The sequence below is a fragment of the Emydura macquarii genome, unplaced genomic scaffold (genome assembly GCF_026122565.2).
Source record: "Emydura macquarii macquarii isolate MOO-44397 ecotype Brisbane River unplaced genomic scaffold, CSIRO-AGI_Emac_v2 contig_1170, whole genome shotgun sequence".
Taxonomy (NCBI): domain Eukaryota; kingdom Metazoa; phylum Chordata; order Testudines; family Chelidae; genus Emydura; species Emydura macquarii.
The window spans coordinates 1,532,024-1,552,709 of NW_027131307.1; the positions used below are offsets into that span (position 1 = coordinate 1,532,024).

At 48.6% G+C, this 20,686-nt stretch overlaps 1 protein-coding gene across 4 annotated transcripts in view; it reads left to right on the forward strand.

Annotated features, from left to right (window-relative positions):
• Positions 1–20,686, forward strand: part of CEP250 (centrosomal protein 250) — a 133,091-nt gene that overhangs the window by 69,418 nt on the left and 42,987 nt on the right. For all 4 annotated transcript variants that reach the window (XM_067546872.1, XM_067546874.1, XM_067546876.1 and 1 more), the window contains 2 exons: positions 163–332; positions 3,247–3,426. In XM_067546872.1, coding sequence (XP_067402973.1) covers positions 163–332; positions 3,247–3,426 — 350 coding nt within the window. The remainder of the gene's footprint in view (positions 1–162; positions 333–3,246; positions 3,427–20,686) is intronic.

A 20,686-nucleotide genomic window follows, 5' to 3' on the forward strand; every position in this document is an offset into this window, starting at 1 on the left:
GCCCCCTCAGTGGGTGGGTCAGAGGGTCCTCTGGGGAGTGAGAGATGGAGATGGCCCTCTCCTTGTCGGGGCAGAGAAGGCTCTGGGGAGGAGCAGCTGAGCCCTCAATAGCTCAAGGAAGTGAGAGGGATGCAGACTCTTGCCCTATCTTCTCTTCTGCAGGAGAAGTGAAGTACCTTCGTTGTGAGCTGGAAACAGAGAGGTCTGCAATGGAGCAGGAGCGGGAGGATATGGCACAGGAGCTCTCACGGACAGAGCAGCAATATCAAGATACCCTTCGCCTTCGGCAAACTGTGTTCGAGGAGGAAATGAACAAGCTCCTGCAACAGCTGGTAGGTGGTAGGATGGCCATCGTCAAAGGATGGTTAAGACCAGGCCAGCTCCTGGCTCCGTTTTAATGTTACCATGTACATGAATGTTTACTGCTGTCCTCAGACATGGCGCTGACCCTCCCTGTACACTATTTGCAACTGCAGCCTTGTATGATTTTCTATTGTATGACGGATTCCACTTCACGGCAAGACAGCGAGGATGTTCCAAAGCTCTAAAGGTTTTGTCCCTTTGTACTTTTGTACTTTGTGCGCAGACTTGCTGCCAATATGTGGCTATGTTCATGCAATTATTTTGTGATCATGACTGTGGTGGTGGCAAAAAATAGAGAGCCACTAAGTACTGTAAGAATGAGAGTGTCAGTGCCTGTTAAGTTCTAATAGGAATTGGGCATCCAGATTCCTCAGGCAGCTTTGAAAATCCCACTTGAAAGCCTTTGTTACATAATCCATTCTATAGAAGATACATAGAAGTATTTCCTGTACAGCAGATAGTTGCAGTGGACCATTTTAAAGCAATCCATAGGCTATTATGTGCATGCACCTAACATTCATGAAATAGTGAACAAATCTGGGAAAACTTTTAACCTGCTTGCAAATGCTCCTCAAGCAAAAGAAGGTGATGTTTGTGGAGTAAATGGGTTGTTATGAATTTCCCACCCATAGTGCTGAGACAGATATATTAACATTAAGTTAAAGTTGCTGTTTAATATGGACCCATCAGTCTGTGCCAATAATGCACTAAATGGAACATGTGTACAGCTTTGTATGATGATAGTGTTCCTAAACTTGGATTTTCAGACCAGTGCCAGTCCATAAACACTTCCAGGTGGATCCTGGGGCTGCTTGCATCAGAGGGGCAATCAAGTGAAACAAGACAGTGTCTCATTGTGTGTCTAGAGCTCCCTCTTATGCCTTTGCTTGTTTAGGCTGTTTAGGGGAATTTTGCTGAGAAATCTCATTCTTTGTTGGGTGTTCAAGGGGAATGTAACTGAACAATTTGCTGACAGCACCACAGTAGAGCGGGAACAAACACAATGGTGTCAAAGACGAGCTTCAACAGGACTGGAAGAGATTAGATCGGGGCAACAGAAACAAAGGCACAAAGTGCTGACAAAGTGCTGAACTGCCAAGTTAACCTGGGCTCTTACTCAGGTGTTGTCCCTAACCTCCCTTGCAGCCGTACACTTAGCTCTCATCCAAGTGTGGTAGTGCTTTCAGCCTGCTCTAGCTGACCCATCCTGGGTTGTAGGCTTAAGCCCAGGTGCCACTTTCACTCAGGTTGGTAACACATCAACTTTGCAATGAGGACACAGGCTGAATCACTCGAGTGCAGATAGTCCTCCAGTGCCTTCTCACAATTCTCCCAGTATGCCCAGGATTGTCAAGTTCTCCCACAATTCACTGGCAAAGAATCAGAGCAACTCAGCTTGGTGCAGTGCAGAAAACCATAGTCTTAGCATTTCACATGAGTGAGTGCAGCACTGCTGTGGACACAGCAACTCGCATATGGCTCTGCATTGTGACTGCTCACACCTGAGCTAGGCCACCTGAGGTAACTCTGCAGTACAGACCTGTGCAAAGAGAGGAAATAACCAACCCAGTTAAACACACAAGTCGTACCTCAGTGCCTTGGAGGGAGTTTATCATCTCACCTTAGCTCTGTCCTAACATGACTTGTCATGTGATCAGATACAGTTATTTTTTGTATTCTAGTTTATTTATCCAGTGCTCGAGGAGCAATGCTGTGTGGGATCAGGACTGGACACTGGAAGGAGAGGTTGCCCAGCATAGACACCCAGGCACAAAAGAGCAGGGTGAACTAGCCACATAAAACTTTACACTTGCCCCCACCAACAGCTAGTGACTGTTCCCATGGCTCAGTTACCTGAAAATAGTCAGCAATTGGTGCATGTGAAGGGGATTTCATGCATGCTTTTTGTGTCGACTGTTGCTTTATGGTTTGCTACTGGTAACATGCTGCATGCAGTGGCCAGTTGGTGATGCCTGATCAAGTCACTCCTCTGATCGAGGCAGCATGGGGAGCACAGAGCCGGTGACAGTGGTTGGCTGGTGATAGGCCAGGGGTATGCTTCCTCCCCAGCTCTTTGCTGGGGCCTGGCATCAGGGGTTGAAGGTGGCTGTTGCACGTGTGTGAAGGGCTCCTTTTTCAGGCTCTTCCTAGCTGCCATTGATACGTGACGTGCGATGGGGCACCACATACAGTTCCAAGGCCAGGATGGTTCTGGGACCGGCTCTGCATTCAGCTATTTTCAGAAGGGGTGGGTGAACCCCATGCAAGGCCTGACAGCCAAGGATTGAAATTCTGTCAGGCTTACAGATTGATATGAACCAGTCACCTGAGGCTCTGGCACACTGCAGCGGGTTGCCCAGGAGGTGTAATAGTGCAGAAGTCAGGAGGTGCCTCAGAAGAGATGCTCCTTTCCTGCTGGACTTTAGCTGAGGGAGGTCATGGAGTAGGTCTGTTGGAGCCGGTGACTACCCTGTCAGGCAGAGCCTGTGTCACGGGTGTCTCTCCTCATTCTGTATGCAGTTTACACTTATTGTGCTTTGATCAAAATGTTGAGTTAAACTCTGGGCTCACAGGAAATAAGGATAGAAACATCAACATCACTTGATGATGATAGTGTGGGAAATCCTACAGGAACAGATGGAGAGTCAGCAGTGGAGGGGAGGTGGGCTCTATTTCCTCTCTAAGATCACTAGCAGTCCCCTTGGGAAATAACTGTTTCTGTGCCTACCCACAGCACTGCCAGTAATGTGTCTGCTGTCCGTGTTTCACGTCGGTGGAGGGAGTGCTGACCTGGGCCTTTGGCTGGTGCCAGACCAGCAAGCTGTGATAGTATGAGGTGGGCTAAATCCAAAGCACCGTAATGCCTCCTCTTCTGTTTGTTAGGAGAGGGAGCAGGAACGGCACCGTGCAGAGTTGGAAGAGGTGTTGGAGCACTCAGCCCAAGAGAAAGCAGAGGCAGAAGGTGCTTATGAAAAGAAGCTGTTGGATCTGAGGCAGGAAGCTTCTACTCTGCAATCTCAAAAAGAAGAGGAGCGAGCTAGGGCTGAAAACACCAGGCAAGAGGTAAAGGATTTGGGAGGGAATCTTGTGCATTTTCACAGCAGACATCTTTTGTCTCCTGACTGGTGAAGTTTCCCATGACACTGATGTTTAGGCAGAAGTAAGAGACATCTTGAAGTTGATGAAATATCTTCCCTTTTGCACAGAAATGCAGGATTTACCGAACCAGATCAGGCCATCGCCCATGAAAGTCCATATCCTACCCGACAGTGGTGGATAGCTGTTGCTGCAAAGGAAGATGAAATGCCCACAGCTAGGCAATTGTGCAGTTCAGAATAGGGAGTGGGAGAAATCTTTCCTGCACTGCTTATGCCCAAAGGAGCAAATATGAGTTCCTTTTCGTTTATCTTTGCTACATGTATAAAGAGTGCACAAAGGGGTTGTACTTCACTCACCTTTGTTCTGATCCAGGATGGGGGCTCCTGGCTTCCCAGAATGAGCTGTCTGCAGAAAAAGATTCAGCTCAGGTGTCTGGGAGAAGGAGTCAGAAGAATAACTTCCATCTTTTCACTGTAGCAGGGAGCCTGATGTTAGATGAGCCATTGTAACGTGAGGCAACTCCTTCAGCAGGCTGAGCCCAATTTTCCTGTCATAAGGGTTTTCTTTCTCAGTGTATCATCTCATTAAAATAACTAACTCTGGTTAGGACTTCTATGCTATGTCCCAGTGCCAGCGTTACTGTCCCCACTCCTTACCCTGCATCCGGAAAACTGCCTCTTCGCCTTAATGCAATGCCTCCGGCTCCTTGCCCCTGATCCCTGGAGCCAAAAAAGAGACTCAGACCTTCCTCAGGTTCTGTGGCATCTTCTGTGGCATCAGTACCGAGGTGAGACAGAGGCAGGGATCCATTCAAGGAGTGGCAGAGAGAGGCATTGCCTCCTAAGAAGGGTTCGTTGCCACTGGAGTCTGTGCCAGCTCCATCGAGGTTGTCCCTGACACACATTTAAGGAGTCAACAAATTATGCCACTCCCATTCACCTCAGACGCATATGCAGCCTCAAGGGACTTGCTTAGCTCTCGGTGCTGGTTTCCCCAGCACTGGAAATCTGTCCAGCCAGTCCCTGTGCCTGCAGCTCATTCCTCACCACACTGAGAAACCCTGGTACTGCTATCCAAAGCTCCTCTCAAGCTGGTCTGATCAAGAGGAAAACCTGTGATTTTCTCAGTAATGCCATCCCCAGATTCGTGCTACCTCTCACTTAAGAACATAAGAACAGCCACACTGGGTCAGTCCAATGGTCCATCTAGCCCAGAATCCTGTCTTCCCACAGTGGCCAATGCCAGGTGCTTAAAAGGGAATGAACAGAACAGGTCATCATCAAGTGATCCATCCCCTGTCGTCCACTCCCAGCTTCTGGGAAACAGACGCTAGGGATACTCAGAACATGGTGTTGCATCCCTGCCTATCCTGGCTAATAGCCATTCATGGACCTTTCCTCCATGAACTTATCTAGTTCTTTTCTGAAGCATGTTATAGTCTTGGCCTTTACAGCATCCCCGGCAACGAGTTCCACAGGTTGACTGTGCGTTGTGTGAAGAAATACTTCCTTTTGTTTGTTTTAAACCTGCTGCCTATTAATTTCATTTGGTGACCCCCTAGCTTCTGTGTTATGAGGAGTAAATAACACTTCCTTATTTACTTTCTCTGCCCCAGTCAATATTTTATAGACCTCTATCATATCCCCACTTCATCTCTTTTCCAAGCTGAAAAGTTCCAGTCTTTTTCTCTCTCCTCAGATGGAAGCTGTTCCATACCACTGATTATTTTTGTTGCCCTTCTCTGTACCTTTTCCAATTTCAGACAATGCCAGTTTCAGATGGGTGGTCTTACAATCACTGTTCCAATAGTTCTCTCTTCGAGTGATTGCTTATATGCATTCCAATATAGGTGAGTGCGTGCCCCGTGCACGAGCCTCCGGAAGCTTTTCTGCCCCTAGCAACCCCCTGCGGGTCGGCTCCTGCGCCCCCTGGAGTGCCGCGCTCATGTCGTGGTATATAGGGACACTGCCGACCCCGTGGCCCCCAGTTCCTTCTTTCCGCCCATGACGGTCTTTGGAACGCTGCCCCTTGCTCATTCGCAAGTAACAATCTCCTATTTAGTAGTTAGTTGTTAGTGAAAGTTCATAGTTTTTGTATATAAAAAAAAAAAAAAAAAAAAAAAGTTAGTTAGAGTTAGTTGTTATAGTTGAGATTAGTTTTGTTAGCCCTTACGGGCTACGCGGAGCCATGCTGGGCTCCACGGGGTTCAAAGCCTGCGCTGAGTGCTCGAAGGCTTTCCCGGTCAGCGACCCGCATGATCGCTGCCTCCGCTGCCTGGGGGAGCTCCATCGGAAGGACAAATGCCGAATTTGTAAGTCCTTCAAACCCAGGACTCAAAAGGAGCGCGATGCCCGCCTCAGAACTATCCTAATGGAGTCGGCGCTTCGTCCAGTCTCCGAGCCCTCGGGGTCACCGTCGGCACCGAGTGTTTCATCAGCACACAGCGCTCCCCCGGCACCGGCACTGATGCGCAAGGTGCCGAAGAAAAAGAAACAGCTGGAGGCCGTGTCCATGGACTCCCCCCTGCGATCGGTACAGCAGGGGGTGCAGCAAGAGATGCCCCAGCCACGTGCCGTAGAATCACTTCCGGCACCGGCATCTCTGCGCAGGGAGCCTTCCCCGACCCCCGGGGGTGGGGGAGCTCCCCTGCAGGGGCCGTCGACGCCGGAGGCGTTTGTAGCGGCACGAGCCCTCATGGTCATGCCCACGCCTCCGTCCCCCCCTCGGCCGAGGGAGTCAGGGACGGCGTCTCGGGGTAGACCCGTGCTGGGTTACCCCGGTGGGCAGAGGAGACAGGGATCAACGTCTCCCCCCAGACGGTCGAGGAAGGGGGAAGCGGGAACTCCCCCTCCTCGCTCCGACCTTAGGTCGTTGAGCACCTCGACACCGCAGCACCGGGAGCGGTCTAGAGGTTCCGAGAGCAGCCGCTCCAGCTCGGGCAACAGGTCCTCGGTGTCCCGGCACCGCCCTACCAGCTATGCGGCACCGAGGGAGGCTGAATACTCTCTTCGACCTTCGGTGCGCAGCTCCCGGCACCGGTCGACATCAAAGGACGCCCGGCACCGCTCCCGTTCTCGGCACCGATCTGGTTCGCATGCGGAGCCGAGACGCTCAGAGCGCACACGCGAGCACCGCTCTCGATCCTCGTTGCGCAGCTCCCGACACCGGTCGCCGTCTCCTAGGGATGCCCGGCACCAATCCCGCTCTCGGCACCGATCCCGCTCTCGGCACCGATCCCGTTCACCGGACCATACTCGCGGCGACTCCCGGGAAACTAGACACCGTTCCCGGTCTACTAGCAGCCATCGTTGTCCAGCTGCTTCTGAGTCTCACCGTCGCCGCTCAACATCAGCAAAGACTAGCCCTACACACAGCCTGGTGTGGCCCTCGGCACCGCACACTTCGGCTCCGAGGGATTCTCCGGCACATTATCATAGAGGGCGTAGTCACGAGCGGGACCACTCCAGGTCGCTGGCAGATAATCGCCGTAAGACCAAGAGGCCCTGGGGGCATTCGTCCACCAGTTCCAGCCGGTCACCCCCCCGCCGTCACCATAGACACCGCCGTGGCCGCTCCCGATCATCCCAGAGCAGATCACTGCCCGACCGAGATAGGGACCGGACAAAGCGCCCTAGATCGCGCAGTCCACAGGCCTGGGTCATATACAGCACCGGGACCGGTACTGACGTGGGTACAAGAGCCCTGGCAATGGCCCTATTGGGGCCCGTGGCCGCAACAAACGACCCAGGGCACAGCGTCAGCTCCCTCAGTGGCAGTCCAACCGCCACCTCCGCCTCCCAGCCAGGACAAAGCAGAGACCTCAGACGAAGAGTCTGACCCTATGGAGGGTCCTTCCACGGGTCCCCTCCGGCAGTCCTCCTCCTCTTCCCCCCTGGACACTACATCCAGGGACCAAAGAACCCCCCTTCCTGATTTTAAAACACATCAGGAATTACTAAAGAGGTTAGCTGATAACCTACAGATTGACCTAAAAGAGCTTTCAGAGGAGGAGGATCCTCTCTTTGGGGTCTCAGGCTCAGTGGGACCTTCCCGGGTCGCGCTCCCAGTCCATGACTGGGTTCTTAAGGTGGTCAAGCCCCTCTGGGAGACTCCAGCATCAGTATCTGCCACCTCTAAAACGGCTGAGCGCAAATACTATGTTCCCTCTCAAGGGTTTGAATATCTTTACAATCACCCTCCCCCGGGGTTGTTGGTTGTAGATGCCGTAAACCAAAGGGACAGACAAAGGGCCCAGTCGAGCTCTCCCAAAAACAAGGAAAACAAAAAATTAGATCTCTTTGGGAGAAAAATTTATTCGACTGCAGCTCTACAATTACGCATAGCGAACCACCAAGCGCTCCTTGGCAGATACAATTTAAATCTCTGGGCTTCCCTCCAGAGGTTCCTCCGCGCGCTACCACCAGACATGGCGGAGGACTATAACACCATTCTCCAGGAGGGAGCGACGGTTGCTGGAGCTGCTCTCCAATCCGCGAGCGATGCCACCGATGCGGCGGGGAGGACCATGGCATCTGGTATAGTCATGCGCCGATCTGCGTGGCTACAATCCTCCGGGCTGTCGCTGGAAGTACAGCAGGCCATCCAAGATCTGCCCTTTGATGGCATAGGCCTGTTTTCAGATAGAACAGACACTAAGCTCCATGCCTTAAAAGATTCTAGGGCCACCCTAAAATCGTTAGGCCTGTATGTGCCACAGGCCACAAGGCGACAGGGCAAACAGCGCCCTCAAAGGCAGCAGCAGCCTGTCCCCAGACTGCCTCCTTGGCCCGCCCAGCCAAGGAGGGGCCGGGACCGCTTTAGGCAGGCGAACCGCAGAGATCGCCAAGGCCCTGCAGGGGGCTCCCAGCAAGGCCCGCAAAAAAACAATAAGCGGTCCTTTTGATGGGACGCTCGAGGGCAGCTCTCTGTCCATCCCATTGGATCCCACTCTAACCTTTACAGACAGACTGCGTCCCTTCCTCCGAGAGTGGCAGAGGATAACCTCGGACCGCTGGGTACTCAGCGTGGTGAAACGGGGTTATGCCCTCCAACTCTCAGCATTCCCGCCGGACTCTCCCCCCACCCCGTCCCTCTTCAGGGACCCATCTCACGAGCTACTCCTCGTCCAGGAGGTGCACTCTCTTCTCCATCTAGGGGCGGTAGAGGAAGTTCCTCCTATGGAAAGGGGCAGGGGGTTCTATTCCCGGTATTTCCTTATTCCCAAGGCAAAGGGGGAGGCCTGAGGCCTATTCTAGACCTTCGCCGTCTGAACAAGTTTATCAGGCGCCTCAAATTCCGTATGGTCTCCCTAGCCTCTATTATTCCTGCTCTGGATCCAGGGGATTGGTATGCTATCCTCGACTTAAAGGACGCCTACTTCCATATCTCTATCCTCCCTGGGCACAGGCGTTTCCTCCGCTTTACGGTAGCGGGTGCCCACTACCAATTTTCGGCCCTGCCCTTTGGCCTCTCCTCAGCGCCCAGGGTCTTCACAAAATGCATGGCGGTGGTAGCTGCCCACCTCCAGCGCAGAGGCGTCCAGATCTTCCCCTACCTCGATGATTGGTTAATACGAGGAAGATCCAGGGTCCATGTACAGAACAGCCTGGCCCTAACCTGCGCGACATGCACCAAATTGGGACTGCTCATCAACGAGCAGAAGTCCACACTCATCCCGGTGCAGCGCATAGACTTTATCGGGGCTACCCTAGATGCAGTTCAAGCCAGAGCCTTCCTCCCTCTGTCTCGATTCCAGACCATGACCGCCATAATTTCGGAATTATACAGGTCCCCCACGACGACAGCCAGGCATTGCCTTCAGCTGTTGGGACACATGGTGGCATGTACATATGTGGTGAGGTTAGCTCGCCTCAAACTCAGGCCTCTCCAAGGTTGGCTGACTTCTGTGTACACCCCATCCAGACATTCACTCTCCAAGGTGGTCACCATCCTAGCCCAGGTACTAACGTCCCTCAACTGGTGGACAGACCCGAGGGAAGTGCTACGGGGGGTTCCCTTTGCAGAATTGACCCCCTCTGTAACGCTAATAACAGACGCTTCAGACGTGGGCTGGGGAGCCCACATGAGCCGAGACCTCCGCACGCAGGGTCTATGGTCGCCTCACGAATTACACCTCCACATCAATGTCAGAGAGCTCCGGGCTGTCCGGCTAGCCTGCAAGGTCTTCCTCAGGTTCCTAACGGGCAGAGTAGTGCATGTCCTCACGGACAATACAGCAGCCATGTTTTATATAAACAGGCAAGGGGGGCACGCTCCTCGGCCCTGTGCCAGGAAGCCATACAACTATGGGACCTTGCGGTGAGGCACGATTTTCACCTATCTGCCTCTCACCTCCCAGGGGTCAGGAACGACGAGGCGGACCGCCTCAGCAGGTCATTCTTACCCCGCCACGACTGGTCGCTCCACTGGGAGGTGGCAACTTTTCTCTTCCACAAGTGGGGTATTCCCTAACTAGATCTGTTTGCCTCAGCGTGGAACAAGAAGTGCCCGAGGTTCTGCTCACTCCGGGGACGCGAGCAGGGCTCCCTCTCGGACGCCTTCTTAATAGACTGGACGGGGCCCCTGATGTATGCATTCCCCCCCGTCCCACTACTCCCCAAAGTACTCTTGAAAGTCAAGAGAGACAAAGCGGATGTCATCCTGATTGCACCAGCCTGGCCCCAGCAACACTGGTTCAGTATGCTGTTGGACATGTCCATAGCCGAGCCAATACCGCTTCCGAAACGCTACGACCTCCTCTCCCAGGACCAGGGTCGCCTTCTGCACCCGGACCTGGACTCCCTCCACTTGACTGCATGGAGGCTCTGTGGTTAACGGAGGGAGAGAGAGCCTGCTCAACACAAGTTCAGCAGGTCCTGCTGGGGAGCAGGAAGCCTTCCACTCAGGTGTTGTATAAGGCTAAATGGAAGCGCTTTACCTTTTGGGTGGAGTCCCGGGGGATCTTACCCAACTCTTCGCCCATCCAGGCAATCCTAGAGTACCTCCTACACTTAAAGATGCAGGGCCTTGCACTAGCCTCCCTGAGGGTACACCTGGCGGCCATCTCGGCCTTTCACCGGCAGATGGAAGGGAGGTCTATCTTCTCTTACCCTATGTCCTGTAGGTTTCTTAAGGGGATAGAGAGACTATATCCGCAGGTCCGTGACCCGGTACCTCTCTGGGACTTGAACTTAGTTCTTTCTATATTAACAGGACCCCCCTTTGAGCCCATGGCTACATGCCCTTTGCTCGTCCTTTCTTGGAAGGTGGCTTTCCTAGTAGCCATTACATCGGCTAGACGGGTCTCCGAGTTGAGAGCTTTGACCTCGGAACCCCCTTATACGGTCTTCTATAAAGACAAAGTGAGGCTGAGACCCCACCCAGCATTCTTACCTAAGGTGGTGTCTCAGTTTCACTGTAACCAAGACATCTTCCTCCCCGTGTTCTTTCCCAAACCACATGGATCGGAGGCCGAGCAGAGATGGCATTCCTTGGACGTCAGGCGGGCCCTGGCCTATTATATCGATCGTACAAGGCCATTCAGGAGATCAACCCAACTGTTCGTCGCAGTCGCGGACAGAATGAAAGGCTTACCTGTCTCTACGCAACGCATCTCTGCCTGGATCACCGCCTGCATACATACCTGTTACGATCAGGCGAAGGTGCCGCTTCCGGGAACCGTGACGGCACACTCGACCAGAGCCCAGGCCTCGTCAGCGGCCTTCCTGGAGCGTGCGCCACTGCTGGATATCTGCAGGGCAGCGACCTGGTCATCAATCCATACCTTCTCATCTCATTACACCATCGTGCAACAGGCAAGAGAGGACGCGGTTGTCGGCAGAGCCGTACTAAGAAGGGCTACTCGACAGTGACTCCTACCCGCCTCCAAGGTATGGCTATTTAATCACCTATATTGGAATGCATATGAGCAATCACTCGAAGAGAGAAAACAAGGTTACTTACCAGTAACTGTTGTTCTTCGAGATGTGTTGCGCATATACATTCCAAACCCACCCTCCATCCCCGCTGTCGGAGTCGGCAGAAAGAAGGGACTGGGGGCCACAGGGTCGGCAGTGTCCCTATATACCGCGACATGAGCGCGGCACTCCAGGGGGTGCAGGAGCCGACCCGCAGGGGATTGCTAGGGGCAGAAAAGCTTCCGGAGGCTCGTGCACGGGGCGCGCACTCACCTATATTGGAATGGATATGAGCAACACATCTCGAAGAACAACAATTACTGGTAAGTAACCTTGTTATTCCGAACCCACCTCCATATCTGTTTGCTTGTGAGTCACCTATAGTGGAATTGACAAGTGCAATCACTCAAGGAAGAAGAAACTGTTATGTATCTTTCCATAACTTGTTCTTCAAGATGTGTTGCACATGTCAACTCCCTGACCCACCTTCTTCCACTCTGTATCAGAGTCAGACTGGTATGAAGGAACTGAGGGGAGTCGGGGCAGCTCTGCCCTCTTATATCAGCACAGAGTAGCCCAAAATGACAGAAGGCACTCAAGCTACCGTGATGGGTACCACTGAGGGGACAAAATCTCTGGCATCTGTGCATGAGGCATCACCTACAGTGGCATGGACAGGTGCAACACATTCTGAAGAATAAGTTATGGAAAAGTAGGTAACTGTTTCTTCCTTACTCTCTTTGTAGAGGAAAATGTGGGAAAACCGGAACAGATTTGAGGGCTGGGATATCTGCCTGCCCTTGAGGCCTGGAGCCAGTAGGTAAATCAGGAACTGGTATGCTGTCAGTGGAGGGTAAGAAGCAAGTGCTGAGAGCTTTCTTCATGGTCCTTACATGTTGTTAATTAATGAAACTGCAAAGTGACCAGTGTATACTCATGTTTTCCTATTTGCATGTGAATGTCATTTTGAGGCTGGAATTATCCTGAAGGACTATTGTGTAGCTTTAGACTGTGACCACTATCATATAGTCAGTGAGCTCCCAGGAGTCAGGTTTATCAGGAGAGAAGGCTCAGTGCTTTATTAGCCTTATGAGCCTTCTGTTCAGTCTGGGTAGGCTTCTGGAAAGCTTCTAGCACACACTGGGCATGCTCAGAGGTTTAACACCAATTTTAGCATAGTCACTCCATACTAGTAATTTGATACTCATCTTTTCATCTCCCTCTTTAGCTACTTCAGTTCATCTAAAGCAGCATTCTTTTTCAATTTGAAATAACATATGACAGATCCAGGGATTTTGAAATAGTTTTCAGAATCATTTAATTAGTCTTTGCTCCCAAAATTTTCAAACATAGGTACCTAAAGTTAGTCACCCTAGGGTGGAATTTTCAGAAGTCCCTAAGTCAAAGTCAGTGGGACCTATGACTTAAGAGTGTGTAGGTGCTTTTGAAATCCCACCATAAATTCATGTATAGGCATGGAGAGACCTTGAGCTCCCATAGTGCCCATTGACATCAACAGGAGCTACAGGTGCTCAGCATCACTGAAAATCAGGATACTTTTTGAGGCTGCTAATGTTAGCCATCTGAGTTTGAAGTGGATGGCACTTATATATTATTTCAGACCTGTATGTATAGTTGCTAACATGATTCACTCCAGACTGATTATGCTTTGGTATCAGTCTGGTATTACCTGGAGTTTTCAGTCTTAGGCCTGATCTACTCTGCCGCGCTGGGTCGACATGAGATACGCTAGTAAGTAGCTCAGTATCTCACATCGATGTACTTTTGTTTACACAGGGCGGCATCTTCACAACATTATGTCGACAGGAGAGCATCTCCGTCAATGCTACCTTCCACCTTTTGAGGAGATGGACTAATTCAGTTGACGGGAGCGTGCTCTCCCATATACTGAGCGGGTCTAAACAGACCAGCTCAATCGATGGTGCTGCATCAATGCCTGCCACAGTGGCAGTGTAGACATGCCCTTAGTGATGTTATTCTCTTCTTTATAGAGTTTTATACCACATTTATCTCTGTAGTACTTGAGTGCCTTCCAGTAGTGAATTAAGTAATATCACTACACATCTGCCATGTGTTGTTTGTTCTCTCATCCTCTACACAGAGAGAGAATTTTGTGCAGTGGAGTGCCTTGTTTTGGTAGGTGTGGATTAACATAAGAATGGCCATACTGAGTCAGACCAATGGTCTATCTAGCCCAGTATCTTCTGACAGTGGCCATTGCCAGGTGCTTCAGAGGGAATGAACAGAACAGGTAATCATCAAATGATTCATCCCCGTCATCCATTCCCTGCCCATCTTGGCTAATAGCCATTGATAGACCTATCCTCCATTAACTTATCTAGCTCTTTTTTTTAACCGTTACATTCTGGGCCTTCATAACATCCTTTGGCAAAGAATTTCATAGGTAGACTGCGCGTTGTGTGAAGTAATATTTCCTTTTGTTTGTTTTAAACCTGCTGCCTATACATTTCATTTGGTGACCCCTAGTTCTTGTATTATGAGAGGGAGCAAATAACACTTCCTTATTCACTTTCTCCACAACAGTCAAGATTTTATACATCTCTATCCTATCCCTCCTTAGTCGTCTCTTTTCTAAGCTGAAAAGTCCCAGTCTTATTAATTTCGCCTCATATGGAAGCTGTTCCATATCCGTAATCATTTTTGCCCTTTTCTAATTCCAGTACATCTTTTTTGAGATGGGGCAACCAGATCTGCATGCAGTATTCAAGATGAGGGTATACCAGGGACTTATTAAGAGGCAATATGATATTTTCTGTCCTATCATCTATCCCTTTCGTAATGATTCCCAACATTCTCTTAGCTTTTATGACTGCAGCTGCACATTAAGTGGATGATTTCAGAGATATCAACAGGGACTCCAAGATCTCTTTCTTGAGTGGCTAACTTAGACCCCATCATTTTATGTGTAGAGTTGGGATTGTTTTCCAAAGTGCATTACTTTGCATTTATCAACATTGAATTTCATCTGCCCTTTTGGTTGCCTGGTCACCCAGTTTTGTGAAATCCCTTTGTAATCTTCACAATCTGCTTTGGTCTTAACTATCTTGAGTAGTTTGTATCATCTGCAAATTTTTGCCACCTCAGTCTTTATCACTTTTTCCAGATCATTTATGAATATGTCGAACAGTACTGGTTCCAGTACCAGACCCCTTAGGGACACCATTATTTCTCTTCATTCTGAAAACTGACCAATTATTCCTAGCATTTGTTTCCTATCTTTTAACCAGTTACTGATCCAGGTGAAGACTTTCCCTCTTACCCCATGTCAGATTCATTTGTTTAAGAGCCTTTGGTGAGGGACCATGTCAAAGGCTTTCTGTAAATCAAAATACACTATATCTACTGGATCACCCTTGTCCACATCCTTGTTGACCCCCTTAAAATAATATAGTAGATTGGTGAGGTGTGATTTCCTTTTACAAAAGTGATGTTGATTCTTCCCCAACAAATCGTATTAATCTATGTGTCTAATAATTCTGTTCTTTACTATAGTTTCAATCAATATGCCTGGTACTGAAGTTAGACCTACCAGCCTGTAAATGCCAGGATCGCCTCTGAAGCCTTTTTAAAGAATTGGTGTCACATTGGCTATCTTCCAGTCATCTGGTACAGAAGCTGATTTAAATGATAGCTTACATACCAGAGTTAGTAGTTCTGCAATTTCACATTTGAGTTCTTTCAGAACTCTTTCAGAACTACCATCTGGTCCTGGTGACTTGTTACTGTTTAATTTATCAATTAGTTCCAAAACCTCCTCTGACACCTTGATCTGGGACAGTTCCTCAGATTTGTCACCTAAAAAGAATGGCTCAGGTTTGGGAATCTCCCTCACATCCTCAGCCATGAAGACCCATGGAAAGAATTCATTTAGTTTGTCCACAATGGCCTTCTCTTCCTTGAGTACTCCTTTAACATCTCGATGGTCCAGTGGCCCCACTAGTTATTTAGCTTCTGATGTGCTTCTGATGTGCTTAAAAATGTTTGCTGTTATTTTTTGTCTTTGGCTAGCTGTCATTCAAATTCTTTTTTGGCCTTTCTAATTATATTTTTGCACTTCACTTGCCAGAGTTTTTGCTCCTTATTATTTTCCTCAGTTGGATTTAACTTCCACATTTTAAAGGATGCCTTTTTGCCTCTTACTGTTTCTTTTACTTTGTTGTTTAGCCACGGTGGCACTTTTTTGGTCCTCTTTCTATGTTTTTTAATTTGGGATATACATTTAAATTGAGCCTCTATTATGGTGTCTTTAAAAAGTTTCCATTCAGCTTGCAGGGATTTCACTTTTGGCATTGTACTTTTTAATTTCTGTTTAACTAACTTCCTTAGTTTTGTGTACTTCCTGTTTCTGAAATTACATTAGGCTGCTTTGGTCTTTTTCCTACCACAGGGATACCCAATTTTATTATGTTACAGTTATCATTACCAAGGTTCAGCTATATTCACCTCTTGGACCCGATCCTGTGTTCCACTTAGGACAAAATCAAGAATTGCTTCTCCTCTTGTGAGTTCCAGGACTAGCTGCTCCAACAAGAAGTCTTTAAGGTGTCAAGAAACTTTATCTCTGTATTCCATCCTAAGATATGTACCCAGTCAATACGGGATAGTTGCAATCCCCCATTATTGTTGATATTTCTATTTGTATAGCCTCTCTAATCTCCCTGAGGATTTCACAGTCACTATCGCTATCCTGGTCAGGTGATCAGTAGAATATCCCTACTGTTATATTCTTATTATTCAAGCATGGATTTACTATCCATAGAGATTTTATGGTATAGTTTGGTTCATTGAAGATGTTTACTTCATTTGTCTCTGTGCGTTTTTTCACATATAGTGCCACTCCCCCACCAGCATGACCTAATCTGTCTTTCTGATATATTTTGTACTCCATATCGTTTTGATTATCCTCATTCCACCAAGTTTCTGTGATGCCTATTATATCAACATCCTCATTTAATATGAGGCAGTCAAGGTCACCCATCTTAGTATTTAGACTTCTAGCATTTGTATACAAGTACTTTAACAAATGGTCACTTTTTAGGTGTCTGCCATTATGTGATGTAATTGAATGGGACTCTTTTCATTTGACATCAGATTCTACCCATATTTTATCACCTTCCATCCTCTCCTCCTTACTAGGATATAGAGGATCTCCATTAATAGCTCCTTCCCTAACGGATGCCAGTCCAAACTACATGCTCCTCCACACCTGTCAACTTTCCCCGAGAACTTAGTTTAAAAATACTCTACGATCTTTTACATTTTAGGTGCTAGCAATCTGGTTCTATTTTGCTTTATTTGGAGCCCATCCTTCCTGTATAGGCTCCCCCTTTAAGGTTCTCCAGTGCCTAATAAATCTGAACCCCTCCTCTCTATACCACTGTCTCATTCATGCATTGAGACCCTACAGTTCATAGTATCATAGAAAATTAGGGTTGGAAGGGATTTCAGGAGGTCATCAAATCCAACCCAATGCTCAAAGCGAGATCAATTCCAACTAAATCATCCCAGGCAGGGCTTTGTCAAGCCAGGCCTTAAATACCTCTAAGGATGAAGACTCCACCACCTCCCTGGGTAACCCATTCCAGTGCTTCCCCATTCTCTTAGTGAAAAAGTTTTTCCTAATATCCAACCTAGACCTCCCCCACTGAGACCATTGCTCCTTGTTCAGTTATCTGCCACCACTGAGAACAGCCTAGTTCCATTCTCTTTGGAACCCCCCTTCAGGTAGTTGAAGGCTGCTATCAAATTCCCCCTCATTCTTCTCTTCTGCAGACTAAAGAAGCCCAGTTCCCTCAGCCTCTCCTTATGTCATGTGCTAATCATGCCCTCTAATCACAGTTGCCTCAGCCTCTCCTCATAAGTCATATGCTCCAGCCCACTAATCATTTTTGTTGCCCTCCGCTGGAATCTCCAATTTGTCCAAATCCTTCTTATGGTAGGGGGCCCAAAACTGGACACAATACTCCACTGGCCTCATCAGTGCCAAATAGAGGGGAATAATCACTTCCCTTGATCTGCTGACAATGCTCCTACTAATGCAGCCCAATATACTACTAGCCTTACTGGCAACAAGGACACACTGTTGACTCATATCTAGCTTCATGTCTACTGTAACCCCCACGTCCTTTTCTACAGAACTGCTGGCTTCGCCAGTTGGTTCCCAGTCTGTAGCAGTGCATGGGATTTTTCCATGCTCAGTGCAGGACTTTGCACTTGTCCTTGTTAAACTTCATCAGATTTCTTTTGGCCCAATCCTCCTATTTGTCTAGGTCACTCTGTATCCTATCCTTACCATCCAGGGTGTCTACCACTCCCGCCAACTTAGTGTCATCTGCAAACTTGCTGAGGGTGCAATCTACCCCATCCTCCAGATCATTAATGAAGATGTTGAACAAAACCAGCCCCAGGACTGACTCCAGGGGCACTCTGTTTGTTACCGTCAACCAACTAGATATTGAGCCATTGATTACTACCTTGATGATCTAGCCAGATGATCTAGCCAGCTTTTTATCACCTTATAGTCCATTTATCCAACCCATGATTTTCTGCATGGAACCAGAAGCATTTCAGAGAATGCTACACTGGATGTCCTGGACTTCAATTTCTTACCTAGCAGCCTAAATTTGGCATCCAGGACCTCTTTCCTATCTTTCCCTATGTCATTGGTACCTACATGTACCACGACTACCAGCTCCTCCCCACCACTCCACATAAGTCTGTCGAGATGTCTCGAGAGATCTGCAACCTTCACACCCAGCAGGCAAGACACCTTGCAGTTCTCCCAGTCATCGCAAATCTAGGTATTTATATTTCTAATGAAGCAGTATGCTGGGCAGTTGCTGCATCTCCAAGGAGAATGACATCTCTGTCTTGCTCTGTACCAAGCACAGGGATGCTCTTGGCTTCGCATTTGGGAAAGACCTTTGGAAAATGATGATGGTCTGTTGCAGTTATAACATACTTGGCCAAATGGTGGGCAAGTGCTTGCCTCCAATTCTCCACCACTGCTAGTGTAGAGAGATTTTTGTTTGTCAGATGATTGTTTTTATTCTTTTGATTGCTATTTTTTCTTCTTTCCTTTTTCAGCTTTCCCTGCAGCCTCTGAGGCAGTGAGAAGCATTCTAACTGTTGCTTTACTGGTGCTGTTTCTGAAGTGTCCTTGCAGGGATTAGTTGCTCTCCCATTACTTTGTTGTACTTTCAGGCACTGTGTAATATCCACATAAGAGCATAGATGAGCTGGAGAGGCTGTGAGGCTTGGGACAGAGCTGCCTTTGGGCTTCAGCAGAGACGGTCTTACTTTCTTCTTCATTTTAAATACATTTCTAACTCATTTCCTCGCCTAGCTCTGTGCGAGCTTAACCGGAAGCCTTTGCTAGAGACAGAATATACAGAGTGGAATGGGCTCACTCTGCAGCAGAAAGCAGGGGGCGACCTAGAGATCTTTCATCCACCTGCTTTTAATCCAAGATAAAAGAGCTCTGTGTGGGCTGCAGCCAGAGCCCTCAGGCCAGCCCAGAGCCGTGTGATGTGAGCCTGGTGGGCAGGATGCCAGTATATTTGCAACAGGGTGAAAAATGGGTCTGCAGGCTCAGAATGCTAAGGCTGGCTCTGCTAGTTATAATGTTGGGTCTTCTCTGATGTCACTGTCACTGCTGCAAGGGGAACTCCCTTCCTGCACCTGCATCCCCACCGGTGTTGCTATCACATGACGAAGAGGAGGGCCAAGCTGCTTCTGTAACCTCATTTCCCTCCCTACCACTGCCTTCACCCTTGCACAGGATGTGCAGAGCTGGCTTTGGAAGGAAGCCTGGTGTGGTAATTGGTGTGTTGGTCACTGATGTTTATCAGTGTAGGCTGTGTGCATGTGTCCCTGTGTAGATGCTGTCCCAGCACTGCGCAGGAAACTGAGACGGCTCTCACGATCAAATGAATCGACATGACCATGGATTAGCTGAGCAACGAAGGCACCCAGGCCAGGTTTATTGCGTGCAGCACAATGAGAAGTGACTTAAAGAGTATTTTTGGGTCAGTTTCACATTGGCGGTGTTACAATGGTCTTGGCCCAACGGCAGGATTTTCCGTTATCCCCTAGACCGGATGCTGGTATTCCTTCTGACACCCTCTTTTATACACTGTTACATACACTTTCGTTCTGCCCCCTTTCACGTAGGTAGTTGCCACCCTCCTGACGTAGTCTAATACCACCTTTTTCCGTTGATTGGCTGATTTGGGCACCGCCACTCCATGTATCATTTCTACCCATAAAAGTGTCATTTCAGAGAGTTAGTATCTTGGTATCTCTTATACCTACTACATATTTTAGTAATATTTTGGCAATCTTACAACCTTGCAGAATCAGCACTTTCCTATACCATTTTCAGTTAACTTGAGTGACCCCTTATACTTCTGTTCACTCGGCTTTTTCCATTTAGGCCTTAGCTTGTTTTACAGGCCTTAAGCTCTCACTTCTTACTACACCTGGAATCCCATTCTCATACACACACTCAGAATCCCAAGAGAAAGCAGCATGGGGTGTGGGGATGGCAGGATCGATAGATGAAGGTCAAGGGGCAACACAGATTAGACTTGGGGGGTAGAGTCTGTTTTAGCCAGGGAAAACCACACTATTGCCTGCTGAGGTGGAATGTTTTTTAAGATCATGCTTGTTTATCTCTTAGCACCACCAAGCTACTCAGGAGTGCAGCTGGCTGCCAGGAAGGTTCAGCATTTCTCATAACTTTAGCTTGAGCCTTTGCTCTGAGTTGTAGGCTAGACACTGTGTGTGCTTTACAAGAGCAGTGTGTTTTGCAATGGGGTTTGAAAAAGAGCAGATGAATGCATGGCACCCAGAGAGGGAGGGCATTGTAGGCACGAGGGTAGCATGGTGGTGAGCTGGGTAGAAATGCCTGTCTAGACAGACAGAGAAGGTGAGGGAGGTGTGGGAGTCTGGTCTCTGGGCACAGACCCTGACTTTTGTTGCTGCTTTTCTGACAGTGCTGAAGAAGTGCTCATCTGCTTGCTTTCTCAGACTGCAGGAAGTAACAATGCACACAGCGTCGGTGAAGCTGGCTAATGAGCTATACAGAAGTCCACTTGTCTCGTAGATGTTTGTTTTGTTACTGAGATCTGCAACAGCTCAGATGTTTGTGGTTTAAAACTTTTATCTTAACTTAGTTTTCCTTATTTTAACTAATTGTTTTTTAAGATTTCATCTTTCTTTAATGCTCTTTTCCCTGAAGTTATTGACCTATGTTTACAACATCG